General features: G+C 47.7%; 2 protein-coding genes and 1 long non-coding RNA gene across 5 annotated transcripts in view; 1 reads left to right on the top strand and 2 right to left on the bottom strand.

The window, feature by feature from the left end:
• The window catches only part of CA14 (carbonic anhydrase 14), a 31,948-nt gene extending 23,660 nt beyond the window's left edge, over positions 1 to 8,288 (bottom strand). The window contains exon 1 of one of the 2 annotated variants that reach the window (XM_082202454.1): positions 7,869 to 8,288. In XM_082202454.1, coding sequence (XP_082058580.1) covers positions 7,869 to 7,926 — 58 coding nt within the window. In that variant the 5' untranslated portion in view covers positions 7,927 to 8,288. The remainder of the gene's footprint in view (positions 1 to 7,868) is intronic. The other variant, XM_082202455.1, reaches the window with a different exon arrangement.
• Positions 1 to 20,706, bottom strand: part of LOC309520579 (uncharacterized protein) — a 123,448-nt gene that overhangs the window by 68,680 nt on the left and 34,062 nt on the right. The window lies entirely within an intron of this gene.
• On the top strand, positions 8,479 to 20,620 carry LOC309520752. 2 transcript variants are annotated; one of them, XR_014214376.1, is made up of 4 exons: positions 8,583 to 8,684; positions 10,382 to 10,623; positions 11,533 to 11,601; positions 20,030 to 20,620. It is a non-coding gene; the product is annotated as an uncharacterized lncRNA (long non-coding RNA). The 2 variants fall into 2 exon arrangements; XR_014214375.1 differs by having other exon boundaries at positions 8,479 to 8,684; positions 10,382 to 11,601.

Genomic DNA, 20,706 nt, shown 5'->3' with positions numbered 1-20,706 from the left:
GAATTTCGTTCCATGCCTGGAAAGGAAGCCAGTCCCTTGCCAGGGATCTGATTTGCAGGAGAGTTTATCTCCGGCCGCTGCTAAATTTACCTCGGTCGCGTGAACTTGGAAAAAAGTGGGGGGGGAGTCTTCCTTCCCTCCCCAATAGCTTGGAAGAAGTTAGGGCTACAAGACGGGAGATTTCTGCAAGAGGAAATTCCGACGAAAGAAGAATGGCTGACAAAATTAACGGACTACGCAGAATTAGATAAAATGACAAGAAGGATTCGAAACCTGCGGGACCAGAGATTCACAGAAGATTGGAAGAAATATACGAACTATTTGAAGAGCAACTGTAATCAACAAATTATGCTAGTAGGACTACAAGAAGTTTTGTAAGGAGGGATATATGAAACATTGTAAAGTAGAGAAAGAATAGAGGTATTTGTTATGAGATTTGAATGTAATAGTGAAAGTAAGAAATGTAAATTAAGTGAATAGATTGGAAAATGTTCAGATGTGGTTGATGGGAGTCAAAAAAATTGTATAAGGGTGGGGAGGGCGGGGTATAAATAAACATTTTATTTTTATTATCATCATCATCATCATCATCATCATCAACAGGTTGTGTTTTTGGGGGGGCGTTATCTAGCCTCGCTATTTACATTTCCTCTCCCTCTCTTACACCCACGTGCTATGTGTATAAATGCCCGCCAACATGATGAAGTCCACTCCTTTACTCCATAAGACCATAGGAAGAGTCTCCTGTATCAGGCCAACGGCCCGTCTAGCCCAGCGTCCTGTTCTCACACTGGCCAAATTACCCCCAAAGAACCAAAGAATCAAGATAGACTGTCTCTGGACCTGGAGGTTCCATAAGGACGTCAGAAGAGCCAATGGCTTCCGTCGCACGCTCCTAAAAGACTTCAATGCAGGCACCAGGCTGAATTTTGTCATGAGGACATAAAAAGAGCTGGAGGGGATAAGGGCAGTGGTCCATCTCTCCATCAGGCAAGGAAGCTCCCTGCGGCTGCTGAGTCAGTGTCTGGGACGCTGCCATGGGCTGGGCAGGGGCCAGGAAGCTGAGATTGGGTCTTGACAGACAAAGGGAGCTGGGAAGTTATTTTTTGAGGCATTTCTTGTGAAAATAAGAAGAGCCGGCTGGATCCGGCCCGCCCAGTCCACAACCCTGGCCCCACAGAGGCATGTGGGAAAACCAGCAAACAGGATACAAGATCAATCTCTCCTCCTGAGGTTTCCAGAAACTGAGATTCAGAAGCATCGTTCCCTCACAGCAGTGGAGCAAGTTGATCGGGCGCCTGGGGTGGTGCGCGTGCCCTGCACCCAGAGGCCGGGCTAATAATAATAATAATAATAATAATAATAATAATAATAATAATAATTTATTTATATCCCGCCCACCTGGCAGAGTTTCCCCAGCCACTCTGGGAGGCTTCCAACAGAATATTAAAATACCGTAATACATCAAACATTAAAAGCCTCCCTAAACAGTGCTGCCTTCAGATGTCTTCTAAAAGTCTGGTAGTTGTTTTTCTCTTTGACATCTGGTGGGAGGGAGTTCCACAGGGCGGGTGCCACTACTGAGAAGGCCCTCTGCCTGGTTCCCTGTAGCTTTGCTTCTCGTAGTGAGGGAACTGCCAGAAGGCCCTCGGCACTGGGCCTCAGTGTCCGGGTAGAACGATGGGGGTGGAGACGCTCCTTCAGGTATACAGGACCAAGGCCGTTTAGGGCTTTAAAGGTTAACACCAACACTTTGAATTGTGCTTGGAAACGTACTGGGGGCAGCCAGAGCAGGATGTCCCATGGTCTGCCCCGCGGAGGAGCTTAAGGTCCACAAATGACAACACTTTGGAGGTCCCAAGTCACAAGGAGGTTAGATTGGTCTCAACTAGGGCCAGGGCCTTTTCAGTACTGGCCCCGACTTGGTGGAACGCTCTGTCCCAAGAGACCAGGGCCCTACGGGCTTGACATCTTTCTGCAGGGCCTGCAAGACGGAGCTGTTCCACCAGGCCTTTGGCCAAGGCACAGTCTGACCCCCTCCTTCTGTAATCCTCATAGAACTCTAGCCCAATGGTTGCCATTAATTTGATTCTGAATTGATTTTAGAATGAATTGATTTCAGAATGTATTTCAATTAATTGACTGTGATTTTATGTAAACTGTGCTGTTTTTACTGTTGTTAGCCGCTCTGAGCCTGGCTTTGGCTGGGGAGGGCGGGATATAGAAATATATACCGTATTTTTCATCCCATAGGATGCTGCGTCCCATAGGACACACCTAGTTTTTTTGGGGGGGAAATAAAGGGGGGAATTTCCTTTATTTCCCCCCCAAAAGCAGGTCGGGGAAACCGAACCAGGTCGAGGAACAGCGGGATGGCGGCGCTGCGCCTCCCTGCTGTCCCCCGAGCTTGTGGGGCTGGCCGATGTCTGCCCGGCGCGAGGGGCGCTCTGCTTCAGGGCGACCCGCCTGCCGGGCGGCAGGCTGCTATCCGCAGCCTAGACATCCCTGCAGGACCTCCCGTAGGGCTGCCTAGGCTGCGGATGTGTTCCTGAAGCCTGGAGAGCGAGAGGGGTCAGTGCGCACCGACCCCTCTCGCTCTCCAAGCTTCAGCAAAAGCCTGCATTCGCCCCATAGGACGCCCCCAGATTTCCCTTCATTTTTGGAGGGGGAAAAGTGCATCCTATAGGGCAAAAAATACGGTGTGTGTGTGTGTGTGTGTGTGTGTGTGTGTATATAAAAAATTGGGGCAGCGGGTGCCCAAGTCACCGCTTCACTCCCAGGAGAGATGTGTGGCTCTGGCACGCTGCAGGCCCCGCGGTGAGTGCCGGCCGCCATTTTGTCACCCCCCTCAGTGCTGACACCCGGGGTGGCCTTCTCCCCACTGCCCCCCTTCCTCCACCCCTGCTCCCTCCGACTATGGCAGCTAAGCATCGCCATCCTGGCTAGTAGCCATTGATCGGCTTCTCCTCCTCTGTGAATTTCCCAATCTGCTTTGGAAAGCATCGAAGTTGGTGGCCTGTGGCAGGGAGTTCCGTAGTTTCTTTCCATCTGCCCTGAACCTTCCAGCATTCAGCTTCACTGAACGCCCAGAGTGTTAGGAAAGGAGTGGAAAACCTCTTTCTGTCCTGCCATAGCTAGTTTGGTAGAGCACAAGGCTCTTAATCTTAGAGTCACGGGTTCAAATCCTGCATTGGGCAAAAGATTCCTGCCTCGCAGGGGGGTTGGACTAGATGACCCTCAGGGTCCCGCCCACCTCTACAGTTCTATGATTCGATTATTCTATCCGCTTTCACCATGGCAGGCCCAGTTTTGCAGACATCTGTCATGTCAAGAGAACAGGATGTTGTGGTAGTTTTCTCCACAATAAAGCTGTTCGTTTCTCACCTGGAGGATGTCCGGCTAAGACCTCTGAGAAATGCAAACACGTGCAGAGCTTAAGCACACTTTCCATGCACCATTCATGCTTCTGTGTCTGAGAACCCTCTTTTTGCCCCAGAGGTTTCCCCGTGAAATCGTGCTCTTTGCCACTGAACCAGAGTAAACAGCTATCCACCCGAATTGCCGCTTGTTGTGCTTCAGCGGCGAAAAACAGTGCTTGGATCTGGGCGAAATGGATATGCCTTTTAAGATGGTTTAAAGAAAAATATCTCCCTCTCGCTCTCAATCTCCTCTTGAGTTAGGCTGGCCACAACCCTCTTACATTTCGGACAGGTCTGTCCAGTTAGGGCTGGGGGGAATCCCTTCCTGTAAAGCCAGCAGTTCTCAACCTGTGGGTCCCCAGATGTTGTTGGACTACAACTCCCATCATCCCTGACTAGGCTGGCTAGGCATGATGGGAGTTGTAGTCCAGCAACATCTGGGGACCCACAGGTAGAGAAACACTGGGGAACCCTGGAGGGAGGCTGGAGAGATGCAGACAAGACTGAGTGAAAAGGACCCAAGGGCCGACGTGGTGAGAAGCATCTCCTTCTCTTCCTCTTTAAATCAGCCGTCTGTTCGCTAGCACCTTGCTTTCTCTCCTGCGCAACAGTCCAGTGAGAGAGCCCCAAGCGGGAGGTTCCAGGTTTGATCCCCAGCATCTAAGCCTGAAACCCTGTAAAGCCTCTGCTGGCCCGTGTAGTGGTGCCCCGCAAGACGAATGCCTCGCAAGACGAAAAACCCGCTAGACGAAAGGGTTTTCCGTTTTTCGATGCGCTTCGCAAGACGAATTTCCCTATGGGCTTGCTTCGCAAGACGAAAACATCCTGCGAGTCTTGCGATTTTTTTTGCTTCCCCCCCTTTTTTCTAAGCCGCTAATAGCCTTTTAGCCGCTAAGCCGCTAAGCCTTTAATAGCCGCTAAACCGCTAATAGCGCTAAGCCGCTAAGCCGCTAATAGGGTTGCTTCGCAAGACGAAAAAACCGCTAGACGAAGAGCCTCGCAGAACGGATTATTTTCGTCTTGCGAGGCACCACTGTATTGAGCTAGGTAGAGCAAGGGTCTCTTGGTTCAAGGCAGCTTCTGATATTCCTGTGTACCAGCAGCATTTTGCAGGCCTCGAAAGCCTTTATTTTCTGACCACGGCTCTTCTACGTGGAAGCATATTTCTTCCAAATACGTTATCTGCTCTGCTTCGTCAGAGCTCTGCTTTGGTGTTTTCTTTCTTTTTATTTCACAGTATTCAATACGATCATCTTTATTGTCATTGTCCCATACAGAACAACGAAATTGAAAAAATCTACATCAGACATTCAAAAACCAACAAGCCTGCTATCCCAGCTATCCCACCCTGGTTAGCCCCCTAAAAACTCCGATACCCCATTTTAAAATACAATATACTCCCATAGAGACTACCTTAAAGGTAAAGGGACCCCTGACCATTCGGTCCAGTCGCAGACGACTCTGGGACTGAGGTGCTCATCTCGCTTTATTGGCTGAGGGAGCCAGTGTACAGCTTCCAGGTCACGTGGCCAGCATGACTAAGCCGCTTCTGGTGAACCAGAGCGGTGAACGGAAACGCCGTTTACCTTCCTGCCGGAGCGGTACCTATTTATCTACTTGCACTTCGTGCTTTCGAACTGCTAGGTTGGCAGGAGCAGGGACCGAGCAATGGGAGCTCACCCCGTCGTGGGGATTTGAACCGCCGACCTTCTGATCAGCGAGTCCTAGGCTCTGTGGTTTAACCACAGCGCCACCCGCATCCCTATAAGAGACTCCTTACACTGCGTTTAAAACCAAAATCGCATTTGGATTATTCTCCACTGTTTCCTCCTAATGTATTAGTATTAGTATTAGTATTAGTATTAGTATTAGTATTAGTATTATTCTCAGCATCAGCATCATCATCACCTGGGTGCAAAGGTGTGGACAATTCCAAATAAACAAACCACTCCCTGTTCTTTTAGGTAGAGTATGGGATTTCCACTCCTCAGATTTTGAGTCATTATCCTCTCTTGACTCCTTGAGAGTTTTGCCTAGGAGGCTGGAAGGCAGGGGTGTGTTGTTGTTGTTGTTGTTGTTTGTTGTCACACACCTCTTTGCCCTGCCCTTTGACACCTGAGATAGACATTTACAGAATCCACCCTAGTCCTTCAACTGCTTTCAATACAGTGGTACCTCGGAAGTCGAATGGAATCCGTTCCGGAAGTCCGTTCTACTTCTAAAACATTTGGAAACCAAGGCGCACCTTCCGATTGGCTGCAAGAAGCACCTACAGCCAATCGGAAGCTGCAGAACCCTGATTGGACATTTGGCTTCCGAAAATAGTTCACAGACTGGAACACTCACTTCCAGGTTTACGGCATCCGGGAGCCAAAACGTTCGACTCGCAAGGCGTTTGGGATCCAAAATATGACTGTATTGAATTTTAAATTGCTGTAACCTGCCCTGCAGTCTGGTGGAGAAGGGTAGGCAAGAAATCATGATAAGGCTTTCTGGGAAATGATATATAATGAACTGAAAAAGGTATTTAAATATACCTTCCTGAAGAAACCAGAGGCCTTTCTCCTGGGCATTGTCGGCCAATTGGTGCCAAAGAAGGATAGAACTTTCTTTATGTATGCAACAACAGCAGCAAGAATACTCATTGCAAAGTACTGGAAGACACAAGATTTACCCACTCTGGAAGAATGGCAGATGAAGGTGATCGACTACATGGAATTGGCAGAAATGACCGGCAGAATCCAAGACCAGGGAGAAGAGTTAGTGAAAGAAGACTGGAAGAAATTTAAAGACTATTTACAGAAATATTGTAAAATTAATGAATGCTAGAAGGATGTTGGATAGAAACTAAGGGGTTTCCAGCTGTAATGCTTTAGGAGATACGAAAAAAAGGTTTACAAATGGGTAAAAGCTTAATGGTAAGGATTTGCTGAACTAACAAATTGAAGTGGAATACAAAGAAGGGAGGTATGAGGAGGTCTGGGGAAATAAGCGTAAGGAAGATATGTTATGGAAAATTATTGGTTTTTTAATTGTTTTTATGTTGTATTTTGTATTTTGTTTTTTTATTTTTCATTTTCATTGTTATATTTTAAAAACTTTAATAAATATCTTTTGGGGGGGAAGAAATCATGATAATGGTGATGATGATATTAATAATAATAATAATATCAACAAAAACAGAAATAACTAATATTGATGAATTGTTAATAATATCTTACAATCACTAGTAATTAATAATCATTTACTATTAATGATAATAAAAACAGATAATAATAACTAGTAATCTATATTATTACTGTTTGTAAGAGCAATAACGTTTCATAGAGGTTGCAGATCAGAATGGATGGGTCTGTCAGTTCCTCCTTTCCCCAGTCCTAAGTTCAGTTCGCCACACGCTTGCGTGTGTCCACATTAGTTTTGTTTCTTAAGCCCTCTCGAAAATTCACCAGCGTTTTTGTGCATATTTTTTGCACGCAAAAAAAAAATCAGCACACTTTTTGACACGCAATTTCTGCTGACGTGCTTTTGTAGACTCCTCTGGCATGCACTTTGTGGACACTTCCCCCGCCAAGCCACCCCCCCAAAAAGTACGCATATTTTCACTTTTTTTGGGTTGGCTGGTTTGTTGTACAGCTGCATTGCAAAATTCAGAGAAGGGCAATGTCAAACGATAGTTGTGTTCCTGTACTGTCTTGGGACGCGTCATGCGGGAAGCAAAGAGCAAATTCCTCCCCTGTGCCAAGTTAGGAATAGCAAAGTATATGTCCTTCTATATGACATTTGTTAGCTCTGGTCTAAATGAATTATTATTATTATTATTATTATTATTATTATTATTATTATTATTTTGTTGGAAGCCGCCCAGAGCCAGATGGGTGGGGTATAAATAATAAATTGTTGTTGTTGTTGTTGTTGTTGTTACTATTATTATTATTATTTGCACAACTGCGAGGGAGGCTGAGCTGAGAGAGGCAGCGTCTGCCCAAGCAAACACCCAGTAGCCTACTGGGGCTTCGAACCCTGGTCTCCCCCAGGTCCTAGTCTTCATTTAATTCCCACAACCCTGCAAGATTGGTTAAGCTGAGGTCACTCAGTGATCTTCAGGGCCAAGTGGAGATTCGAACCCGGCTCTCCCGGGTCCTAGCCCAACACTCTAACCACTAAGCCACACTGGCTCTGCAACGGGAGCAAAGTCTTTGCAGATGCCCTTCAGGGGCACGTCTGCAGCAGAGGTAGTAGCCGTCGATTCCGTCCGAACACTGATTACTTGGGGGTTTGTTTGTTTGTTTGCAAAAAGAGTCGGGGCTGCTCTGTTTATTTGGGGGAGAATCATGCTCTAGCCACCCACAAACGGTTGACAACAAGGGGCTCAACTGCACCTCATTCCAACAGAGGGGAAATCCACCCGGCGGCAAAAGAGCAGAAATTGTCAAGGTGAAGACTTACCGCCGCTCCCAGTCCAAGCTTGGGGCAAAACTTGCAGGAAGAGAACAGCAAGGAGCATCTTGGAATGGCAGAAGACAGGTGGATGAGGATTTTTTTAAAAAAATAGATGGATGTTCTCTGGTCCAAATAATAATAATAATAATTGCCTTTTTATGCTTCCTTCCACTGTGGCTTTAGTATGCGCAAAGGTATACTCAGTTCCCCAAAACAGAATGGATTCAGATGGATGTCCAGGTCACCACGAATGAGGTCTGCCTTCTTTTTACCTTGTCCTCTCCCAGGGAGTCATCGGAGCCACTTTGCCAACCACAAAAAAAACACCTGGACTTTTAAAATTTTGTTTTTAAGGTAGCTCTGAGCAACAGAGGGAGTTTGCCCGGCGCCCGAGGTCCCTGCTCCTTAAATACGTCGTCCACAGAAGTCTGTGGAGTCCCAACGGTGTTTGGACAAGGCGAGAGAGAGAGAGAGAAAGGGGACGCGGGGAGGGGGGGCTGGAATTTGGCCGCTGTTCAGGCCTGTGCCAGCCAAGTCCCTCTGCAAGAGGCCGTCCGCTTTGATCCGCTGGTGCTAACAGAGGAGACGGGCTGGAGTGGGGGACGTGGGAAAGGGACGGTTCTGGCGGTGATTATAAAATGGCAAAAGAGGGTCTGAGGCCAGGGACTCGTTTGCCTGCGCCAGGAGCCTGTTAGGACGCCTCTGATGTAACAATGAAGGCAAGGGTTCCACTGAGCATACACAGAATGCCCTGGAGTGCAAAGGTTCCAGTTGTCACCGTCTCCCTTGTCCCTGAGATATGGGGCACCCTCTATTGAAAAGGTCAGTGCCCTACAGATCCCTGACTCTGTGCCTCAGCCGTCTGAGTTAAAGGGCAGAGTCACTCCACCTAGAGGAAATTGTCCAGTTACTATCTGCCACGTGGCGTTACGGTCGAGGGTCCGAGGGTCGGGGTTTGGCGGTGGTAGGGAGCAACTGATTTGCATGCAGAAAGCCCAAGCCTGATGGAGCCCAGGGTCTGATTTGGTGAAAAGCATCTTCCTACCTTCTTCTCAAGGGACGCAGGTGGCGCTGTGGGTTCAACCACAGAGCCTAGGACTTGCCGATCAGAAGGTCGGCGGTTCAAATCCCTGCCACGGGGTGAGCTCCCGTTGCTCAGTCCCTGCTCCTGCCAACCTAGCAGTTCGAAAGCACATCAGAGTGCAAGTAGATAAATAGGTACCACTCTGGCAGGAAGGTAAACGGCATTTCCGTGCACTGCTCTGGTTCGCCAGAAGCGGCTTAGTCCTGCTGGCCACATGACCCGGAAGATGTACGCCGGATTCCTCGGCCAATAAAGCGAGATGAGCGCCACAACCCCAGAGTCGGTCACAACTAGACCTAATGGTCAGGGGTCCCTTTACCTTTTTACCTTCTTCTCAAATCAAAACCATGAGGACTAGACTCTTACTTTTGCAGGAAGATGTCGAGAGAGCACGTGCCCTGCACGCAGAAGGGGCCAGGTTCAATCGCCAGTGGCTTTTCCCGGTAGGGCAGGGAAGGTCTCCTGCCCAAAAGCCTGGAGAGCCTCTGCTGCCAGTCAGTGCTGGTAATGCTAGATGCTAGATGGAACAATTGGTCCCGGACACATTGTTGTTGTCAGCCAACAGCTTCCTGCATTCTTACACAACGCAGAACTAAAACCCGGACTCTGGCAACGTGGCGTCTGTTCCACAAAAGCTTATGGATGCTGTCAGGGGTTCAGGAGCAGAGGCGAGGGCAAGGGAGGAAACAGAGAGCGAGGGGGAGGAGGCAGAAGAAAGGATGAGTGATGACGACGACCCGAGATCTCCGAGTCTTTCCAGTGAATCAGAAGATTCACAAAAAGGAGCACCAGTGGCCAGGGCAAGGGGGGAGACTAGGGGGACACCCCAGGAAGAAAGAGCCAGAGGGGACTCAGAGGGGAGCAGTTGGAGATCGGGACCAACGTCACCGCCAGAGAGTAGGAAAGAGGAAGAGCGCCAGGGAGCAAGCGCTGGCAGCTCGCAACAGGAGGGAGGGCACGAGTCAGGAGTGGCCACACCTTCATCGGGGAGCGAAGTGACGGTTAGACGGAAAGTGGAAGGTTGGGCGCGCGCGCCAAGTTCAAATGCACAGGAAGGTGGCGCAGTAGGCAGCCCGGAAAGGGAGCCAGGTCCTAAAGCCCGGCGCAAGGAGACAGGAGAGTCAGGGGGGTCAGCGTCAGAAGAATCCCGGAAGGAAGAGACCCAGGGGGGCAGAGGGACCCAGAGGAGAACTGTCAGGCGGAAAAGGTGGAGCAGGGCTAGGATATTAAGTTGGTGCGCAAGGGGCGGAGACTCAGACGGAGCTTCGCCGATCTAAGCATAAGACGTAGGGTTGCACGCAGCAGCTTGAGAATGGAGACTGTAACTCAATAAAGACTTTTATTTAACAATCGCTGGCTAGCGTGATCCTCTGTGAGCTAGGATCTGGAAGTAACCCTGACAGATGCTCAAATGTGCTTGCTTTTTTCTTTTAAGGCATCTGTTGTACCACGAGGCTCTCCCTCGATTTGGCTCTCCGGAGGCCTGGAAGGCAGCGAAGATGACCAAAGAAGAATGCAATGTGGAGTCCAGCCAAAAACAGAGGCTGTGGGAGACTTCTCAAAGCTGTTTGTCGGCCTCGGCAATGTGTCCAGGACGGATGTCAGCCCCTTCTGGACCTCTGCGAGGAGCATCAGTCTTCAAAATGAATATCTGACGGGAGCGTAAGGAGGATTAAGGTGGCTAGCATTGCACTCTGACACAGATGCTTTTATTTATTTTCAAGTTTAACTGCTTTCGCAGTTGGGGTTGCAAATATCGACGTTTGCAAACCACCCGAAATACTTAGCTACATAGGTGGTAAACAAACAAACAAGCGTGCTCCTTCGTGGGGCCAAAGTGTGGAACTCCCTGCTGCAGGAAATCATCAAATTAGATGGCTTTAAAAAGGGGAATCGGAGAAATTTGGAGAGGGTAAGGCAATCAGTGGCTGCTTAGCTTGAGAGGGATTTATTCTGCCCAAGTAAGCATGCACAAGATTGCAACCCTTAAGCGTTTTTAAATTCCACTGATTTCGGTGTTGACTCCTAAAGAAATATTTCCATTCCTTTGAAGGCTTCCAGACTGGCGTCTATTTATGAGGTGAGGGGCTTCCCATTCATGAAAGTGTATTTGTAGCAATCACGTGCCGCCTTGCTTGCATTGAAACTCCAGCCTCCCCCCTCTCTCTTTGCATTTAATCTGGGTTTTACCCTTTCTGGGGGCCGTCCAGTAATCCCTTTCTGGAAGGCCAATGCTACCCTCATGATCAGCCTTGCTTTGAATATTAGTTGTGAGTTAGCAATAGCAGGAGAGGGCAGTTCGACACCTCGCCCTTCTTGTGGGCTTCATAAGAACGGAAGGACTCCCCTGCGGCTGGTTCAGGCCAAAGGGATGTGGGAAATTGCAGTTAAACATAATTTGCAAGCATAGAGCTAGTTAAGGCATGAAAGGGTTAAGACCACAGAGCTGCATTGCTAGACTCACACCCCCTCGCCTCCATTGAGGGAGGAAGTGAATCTTCTTTCCTTATTCTTCTTTGTGCCATGTAACATACCAGGAAGGACATGTCTGATCTTGAAACTATCTTTCTATATATTGTACCCAAGAGTATTCTACCTGTGTTCTCCTTGCTGCCACGTGGAATGATACATGAACCAGACCTTTGGATTTTGCAAGTAAAACTTTTAAACTTACTTAAGAGTGTGGTCTGTTCATTGCGATGAGGGAAGCACGTAAGCAAGCTATTTGGGGTACATAAAAGCATCTAACAGCCTATTATTCCCCTGCCTGGCATTATGATTGTTTTAAAATCTGCAGGGGGCTCTCTCCCACAGGAGATTGTGCTAAGACCAATCTAGGTGTCCAACCAATTCTTTTATTAATTACAGTCATACCTCGGGTTACAGCTGCTTCAGGTTGCGTTTTATCACTTCCAGGTTTCAGCGGTCACACATGCGCAGAAGCACTAAATTGCGCTTTGTGCATGTGCAGAAGCACCGAATCGCAACCCACACATGCGCAGACGCGGGTTGCGAACGTACATCCGGCACGGATCACATTCACAACCCGAGCATCCACTGTACTCCATACGGGTGAGCTAAATATATTTACCTCCATCAGGGGCGCACATAATAATAATAATAATAATAATAATAATAATAATAATAATAATAAAAAATTTATTATTTGTACCCTGCCCATCTGGCTGGGGTTCCCCAGCCACTCTGGGCGGCTTCCACAGAGACCAAAAATACACTAAAATGTCACACATTAAATACTTCCCTGAACAGGGCTGCCTTAAGATGTCTTCTGAATGTCAGGTAGTTGTTTATCTCTTTGACATCTGATGGGAGGGCGTTCCACAGGGCAGGCGCCACTACCGAGAAGGCCCTCTGCCTGGTTCCCTGTAGCTTTGCTTCTCACAATGAGGGAACCGCCAGAAGGCCCTTGGCACTGGACCTCAGCGTCCGGGTAGAACAATGGGGGTGGAGACGCTCCTTCAGGTATACAGGACTGAGGCCGTTTAGGGCTTTCAAGGTCAGCACCAACACTTTGAATTGTGCTCAGAAACGTACTGGGAGCCAATGTAGGTCTTTCAAGACCAGTGTTATGTGGTCTCGGCAGCCGTTCCCAGTCACCAGTCTAGCTGCCGCATTCTGGATTAGTTGTAGTTTCTGGGTCACCTTTAAAGGCAGCCCCATGTAGAGCGCATTGCAGTAGTCCAAGCGGGAGATAACTAGAGCATGCACCTAGTTCAGGATCCTCTTCTCACAGTGACCAACCTGCGGGAAACTCTTGAGCAAGATTTCAGCACAAAAGCAACACTCTCCACCAACTGGGATTCAAAAGCATTTCCTGCTTTCTTGCAGAACAAGGCCTCCGTGACTGATAGCCATCTATAGTCCTTTCTGCACACAGAGAGATTCACACAGAGACGCACAAGGTGAGGTGGCAGATTCACCAGCGCTCTCAAAAATAAATGCGTGGACCTCCTGAGGTGTAGGAATCACGCCAGGCTCTGCTGCCCATGAGGCATGTTGGCATGGCCACAGCGGCTGGATCCTGGACACGTCATGTTGTAACATTAGCCGTGGCCTCTTCAGGATTTGAACTGTACCCTTGTCAAGTCAGCTCCCTGACAGACCAAACATTGCGGGCCGGAGTTCTGCTCTATTCATAGGTCTGCTCTTCGCCGCTGCAAACGGAGTCACGGTCACAGTGCCCTGATTTCTACACCGCAAGCAGTTTGCTTACCTTCCGTTAGGTTTTACCTGCATCCTGCTCCCGCCTCGCCTTTCAACAATGCGATGTCAATATAAACTCTTTATACAATCTATACAGGACATTGAACAATATGAAATATATGAAATAGGCACTCTCTGCAAAACCAAAAACAGTGGTACCTCGGGTTAAGTACTTAATTTGTTCCAGAGGTCCGTTCTTAACCTGAAACTGTTCTTAACCTGAAGCACCACTTTAGCTAATGGGGCCTCCTGCTGCTGCCACGCCGCCGGAGCATGATTTCTGTTCTTATCCTGATGCAAAGTTCTTAACCTGAAGCACTATTTCTGGGTTAGCGGAGTCTGTAACCTGAAGTGTATGTAACCTGAAGCGTATGTAACCCGAGGTACCACTGTAAACAGAAATCTTCTAAATCTTTGAAAGTCACAAAATGTGCACTCTTGATGGATTCTCTTGAAAACCTAGAACCAAATGAACAGGTGTCTTATAGGTCTCTGAAAGTCTGTGTGGGCTATGCAGGTCTCTGAGAGAAGCAATGGGTAAGATTCTTATCTGGTGAAAACAAGCCGTAAAGCTTTGTTTTATGACGTCCAATGCTGCCAAAGTGGTCTGCAAGGAGACATTGTGAACAGTGATTCCGGATATCCCCCCCGTTTCGTGGAATTCTTCTTCAGCACAGCAGAAGGATACAGAAATGCCTCATAGCAATTGTTGTTATACAGTTCCATTCACCATATAGCTGGGTTTATGAAGCATTTCTGTAGGTTCTAGGTTTTCAAGAGTGCATATTTTGTGACTTTCAGAGATTTAGAAGATTTCTGTTTATTTGGTTTTGCAGAGAGGGCATATTTCACATATTTCATATTGTTCAATGTTCAGTATAGATTGTATAAAGAGTTTATATTGACATCACATTGTTGAACTTGCTCATCGTGTTGCCACTGAATATTACTGATATTTGTTTGAAACATAGGGGTTTGATCGTTTGGTTACCACCTCCCCTTTGTCGGAATGGCAGGGAGGGGAGAGCTTTAGTGGGACGAGAGCCAGTGTGATGTAGTGTGTTCGAGTGCCGGGCTAGGACCTGGGAGAGACCAGGGTTCGAGTGCTGCCACTTGGCCCTGAAGCTCTCCCTGGGTGTGGCCTTGGGGTTTCCTCTCAGCCTGACCTACCTCACAGGGTTGTTGTGGCGACCAGGGAAAGGAGAGAACCACGTTTGCCCCTTGGAACTCTTCAGAGAAAAATGTGGGGTTTGAATGCAGTTAACAACCACCTTTCGGCTGCGTCTAAAGGTAAAGGTAAAGGTACCCCTGCCCGAACGGGCCAGTCTTGACAGACTGTGGGGTTTGTGCGCCCATCTCACATTTATTGGCCGGGGGCCAGCGCTGTCCGGAGACACTTCCGGGTCACGTGGCCAGCGTGACAACGCTGCTCTGGCGAGCCAGAGCCGCACACGGAACGCCGTTTACCTTCCCGCTGGTAAGTGGTCCCTATTTATCTACTTGCACCCGGAGGTGCTTTCGAACTGCTAGGTTGGCAGGCGCTGGGACCGAACAGCGGGAGCGCACCCCGCCGCGGGGATTCGAACCGCCGACCTTTCGATCGGCAAGCCCTAGGCGTTGAGGCTTTAGCCCACAGCGCCACCCACGTCCCCCTCGGCTGCGTCTAGGCGCGGGCAAATCTGTCAATTCCATTTTCTCTCAAAATCTCTCTTTTTAATTATTGACTTCAATTCTCCACATGACCAAATTAGTTTGCGATTTTATTAATCGTTAAAAATCGGTCATTATTATTCAAAATCATGAAAAATTATTAGCATTTCAGTACCAATGCCTGCACACACAAACACGTGCTTGCAATTTTACCAACTTTGCAGTTTTGCAAAGCAATGCTGCCTAATATTGTTCAGTTCCTGTATGTCGCTTTCCTTAAAATTGCATTTTAGGTGCACTCAAACCTAGCCTACATTGTTCATATTTGTCAGAGCTGCTTCCAGATCCCAGCTCACATAGGACCACGCTAGCCAGCGTTCACTTTATAAAAGTCTTTATTGGGTTACAGATTCCATTTCCGAACTGCAGCGTGCAGCTCTACGTCTTCTACGCTAGACCGACGAAGCTCCGTCTGAGTCTCCGCCTCCTGTACACCAACTTAATACCCTAGCCTTGCTCCACCTCTTACGTCTTTTCTTTCTCCTCTGGGTCCCTCTGCCCCCCGTGGTCCCTTCCTTCCTGGACTCTTCCGACGCTGACGATCCCCCGGACCCTTCTGCCTCCTTGCGGCGGGCTTTAGGACCTGGCTCCCTCTCCGGGCTGCTTACTGCGCCGCCTTCCTGTGTATTTGAACTTGGCGCGCGCGCCCAACCTTCCACCTTCCGCTCGACCGTTTCTTCGCTCCCCGATGGAGGTGTGGCCACTCCTGACTCGTGCCCTCCCTCCTGCGGCGAACTGCCTGATCCCGATGCCTGGCGCCCTTCCTCCCCCCTGCGCTCTGTTGGGGACGCTGGCCCCAATTTCCAACTGCTGATCTCTGAACCCCCTCTGGTTCCTTCTCCCTGGGGTGTCCCCCTAGGTTTCCCCCTTGCTCTGGCCACTGGCGCTCCTTTCTGTGAATCTTCCGATTCACTGGAAAGACTCGGAGATCTCGGGTCGTCGTCATCACTCATCTTTCCTTCGGACTCCTCCCCCTCGCTCTCTGTTTCCTCCCTTTCCCGCGCCTCTGCTCCTGAACCCCTGACAATATTGAACAGGGCTTTTTTCTCTTTTTAACCAGTCAGTATTTAATGAATGTTTTTAGGGGTGCCTTTCTTAAAATTTGTAACACGTGGGACTCAGCTCACCCACCTAGAAATATACTTTGACCTTCCTGTTCCTCCATCCCCATCTCCCACCCCCCAAAAATATATTCTGGTGCTGCCCCTGTCTCCGTTCCCTTCCCCTGCTTTCTCCCCATGTCAATTTCTAAATTGCAATTCCCTTGGGGCAGAGACCTCTCTCCCCTCCAAATGTCACACCAACTCATAGGAGTGGGGATTAAAAGTATCAGAAATAACAGGAGAGGGGAAGTTGTCATCCTTTGCCCTAAAAAGCTCCCAGTAGTTATTCGCCTAGCTATGATCCCTCTCTCTGGTGAGGGATCTTTTTGTGTACACCTCCTTATCTGATGAAGTGGAGCCAGAGGCCTTTGAGGCGATGAAACTCAGCACCGGCCGTGCACACCATCTACCTCTTTCCAAGTGATGGAAAAAGAAGTTCACCATGAGCAGGAAAAATAAGCAGGTCCAGAAACTGCAAAGACCTGCTTGGCGCTCATACGTAAAAGATAATTTGAACAGTAGAAGAGTGGCAGCAGAAGGTTATGGAATACGCAGAAATAGCCAAACTAACGGGGGAAATTCGACAACAGGGTGACGAAAGGTTTCAAAAAGAATGGGGAAAATTTATGTCATATATAGGAAAGACAAGGTGAAATAGTGAAACTAGTAGAAATAAATCTCATAATGGGAAAATACAAAGAATATGACTAGAAAATAATAAAATGTAACATGTGACCAATGTAACTAACAGTATTTGTAAATGAATATAGACAGACAACAAGAAACGTATATATAGAAATATTTATTTGTTTACAGACATTTTATGGACAAAAGTGGAAGAAGAACAATATACAAAATGGATAATGCGGAAAATTTAGAGACGATATAAAAAAGCCAGAAGAAGGAAGGAGGGAAGTCAGCTCCTAGGAGCAAGTATACATGTAAAATGTAATGTAATATGTGTGTGTATACAGTGGTACCTTGGGTTAAGTACTTAATTCGTTTTGGAGGTCCGTTCTTAACCTGAAGCACCACTTTAGCTAATGGGACCTCCTGCTGCCGCCGCGCCACCAGAGCACGATTTCTGTTAGCCCAAGGTACTATTTCTGGGTTAGCGGAGTCTGTAACCTGAAGCGTATGTAACCGGAAGCATATGTAACCTGAAGCATATGTAACCTGAGGTACCATTGTAGTATGTAATTAAGGGACATGGTTGGTGCTGTGGGTTAAACCACAGAGCCTAGGACTTGCCGATCAGAAGGTCGGCTGTTCAAATCCCCGTGACGGGGTGAGCTCCCATTGCTCGGTCCCTGCTCCTGCCAACCTAGCAGTTCGAAAGCACGTCAAAGTGCTTATCAAGAATGTATAACTTGCTGTTGAAATGGAATACACAAGATGAAACAGTGAAATCAGCTATGATAAAGTGGGCACAAGATATTGGTCATAACATTATGTTTGCTGACTGGGAACAGTTGTGGACCACAGGTATGAAATTTACGGCATGTAATGCCCTAAGAGAGAATATTATGAAAATGATTTACAGGTGGTACATGACCCCAGTCAAGCTTGCAAAAATCTATCACTTGCCCGATAATAAATGTTGGAAATGTAAAGAAACTGAAGGTACATTCTTTCACCTTTGGTGGACGTGCCCAAGGATTAAGGCTTTCTGGGAGATGATATATAATGAAATGAAAAAGGTATTTAAAGATACCTTCTTGAAGAAACCAGAGGCCTTTCTCCTGGGCATGGTCGGTCAATTGGTGCCAAAGAAGGATAGAACTTTCTTTATGTATGCTACAACAGCAGCAAGAATACTTATCGCAAAGTATTGGAAGACACAAGATCTACCCACCTTGGAAGAATGGCAGATGAAGGTGATGGACTATATGGAACTGGCAGAAATGACTGGCAGAATCCGAGACCAGGGAGAAGAGTCGGTGGAAGAAGATTGGAAAAAGTTTAAAGACTATCTACAGAAATATTGTAAAATTAATGAATGTTAGAATGATGTTGGATAGAAACTAAGTGGTTTATAGCTGTAATGTTATAAGGGAATATGAGAAAATGGATTATTAACAGGTAAAAATCCAATGTTACAATATTTTAAGATTGAAGACGAGGATAAACAAAGAGGGGAGGGATTTGCTGAACTAACAAACTGAACTGGAATACAGAAAAGGGAGGCGTGAGGAGGTCCGGGAAATAAGCAAATGAAAGATAAGTCATTGAAAGATTGAATTGTTTTTAACTATTTTGATTTTGTATTTTTCTTTTTTTCTTTTTTTCTTTTGTAATATTTTGAAAATCTTAATAAATATCTTTTTTAAAAAAAACACGAAAGCACGTCAAAGTGCAAGTAGATAAATAGGTACCGCTCCGGCGGGAAGGTAAACGGCGTTTCCGTGCGCTGCTCTGGTTGACCAGAAGCAGCTTAGTCCTGCTGGCCACATGACCCGGAAGCTGTACACTGGCTCCCTCGGCCAATAAAGCGAGTTGAGCGCCGCAACCCCAGAGTCGGCCATGACTGGACCTAATGGTCAGGGGTCCCTTTACCTTCACTCTGATTAAAACATAGCTTGGATACCACCATCCACTGATCTGGCTGATAGGAGTCACACTTTGCTTTGTTATTGAAAACTGTGCATTATGTTCTGAAATCACATTGGTTTACACTGCCCTCTGGTGGCTCAGATAACAACATGCAGAAGAAACATGTGGCGAGTTTAGGATTTGAAACGGGGACATTCGCATCAGCGATCAAAACTGAGACCACCTGTTTGCAGTCCAGGTGCTCAATCACTGAGCTACGGCCCTTCCCCTTAAAATAAAGCAGGATTCTAGTCCTCATGGTTCTCAACCAAGGGCTGGTTTTTAATTGGGGCAATTGGCCCAATTGCTTAGTATTAAGGTCCGTATAGTTCAAGCTATGGTTTTCCCAGTAGTGATGTATGGAAGTGAGAGCTGGACCATAAAGAAGGCTGGATGCCGAAGAATGGATGCTTTTGAATTCTGGTGCTGGAGGAGACTCTTGAGAGTCCCGTGGACTGCAAGAAAATCAAACCTCTCCATTCTGAAGGAAATCAGCCCTGAGTGGTCGCTGGAAGGACAGATCCTGAAGCTGAGACTCCAATACTTTGGCCCCATGATGAGAATAGACCTCCTGGAAAAGACCCTGATGTTGGGAAAGATGGAGGGCACAAGGAGAAGGGGACGACAGAGGACGAGATGGTGGGACAGTGTTCTCGAAGCTACCAGCATGAGTTTGACCAAACTGCGGGAGGCAGTGGAAGACAGGAGTGCCTGGCATGCTCTGGTCCAGGGGGTCACGAAGAGTCATACACGATTAAACGACTAAACAACAACAAAGCTTAGTATTGTCAGCACTGACTGGCAGCACCTCTCCAAGGTGCTTTCCCAGCCCTAGCTGGAGATCCTTCCAGGAACTGAACCTGGGACTGGGGCGGAAATAGACTCGCAGCAAACTTTTACTCATTTCACACGTCTCCCCTCCTCGGGCCCTTTCCCAAAAAAGCACACCCAGCAATCAGCTCAGATTGCACAGCAGCGCTTCCTGAACCCGGTGCCAACCTTTTCCAGACGGTTCAGGCCGGCCACTTTCACCAGTTCGCCGTCACCTTCCTGGCCCAACAGACCGGTTTGCTCACACGTGGCTTCCCTTTGCTTTCATAAGCCCAACCTTTGCCCTGCCCTGGAGAGGCTGGCTTGTTGACAGCTGAGGTTTTGCAAATGCAGCCGCCCCTGGGATGGCGCACTGTGTCAGCACATCACTCTTTCCCACCTCCCCAGTAAAAAGGCTTATGAAACATCCCTCTGTTGTTGCAGGCCTGAGAGCATTTAGAACATGGGTAGACAAACTAAGGCCCAGGGACCGGATGCGGCCCAATCGCCTTCTAAATCCGGCCCACGGACAGTCCGGGAATCAGCGTGTTTTTACATGAGTAGAATGTGCCCTTTTATTTAAAATGCATCTCTGGGTTATTTGTGGGGCATAGGAATTCATTCATATTTTTTCCCCGAAATAGAGTCCGATCCTCCACAAGGTCTGAGGGACAGTGGACTGACCTCCTGCTGAAAAAGTTTGCTGACCCCTGGCTTAGAAGATGCCTGCTGGAGACCTCCGAAAAAGCACCCCAAGTCTTTCAAAGCTGGGCCAAGCTTCGCCTGTTGGATTTCTGCCTGCTCTGCAGCTTTTTCAAGGGTTGGGAGGGGACGAAGTGGCCACCTAACACCCAAGGATACAATGTCTGGCACACAGTAACAAGAAAGAGTTATTTGGTAGCAATAATAACAGTAAATTTGTTTATTTGCAAGTATCTCTAAACTGTTCAATCTAAGAGCTCTCTAAGCAGTGGACACACCTTTAAAATTGTAGCTCAGATACGGCTAAAATCCACAAAACTATTCAAAAGCAAATACAGTGGTACCTCGGGTTACATACGCTTCAGGTTACAGACTCCACTAACCCAGAAATAGTGCTTCAGGTTAAGAACTTTGCTTCAGGATGAGAACAGAAATCGGGCTCCGGTGGTGCGGCGGCAGCAGGAGGCTTCATTAGCTAAAGTGGTGCTTCAGGTTAAGAACAGTTTCAGGTTAAGAACAGACCTCTGGAACGAATTAAGTACTTAACCCGAGGTACCACTGTATGCATAAAACAAGTATCACTAAAACACAGAGAAAATAAGTAATATTTTTTTTAAAA

This window comes from Podarcis vaucheri, assembly GCF_965113315.1.
Source record: "Podarcis vaucheri genome assembly, chromosome: 16".
Lineage (NCBI taxonomy): Eukaryota > Metazoa > Chordata > Lepidosauria > Squamata > Lacertidae > Podarcis > Podarcis vaucheri.
The sequence above is the reverse complement of the archived record's forward strand: the minus strand, read 5'-3'. Positions and strand labels throughout refer to the sequence as shown.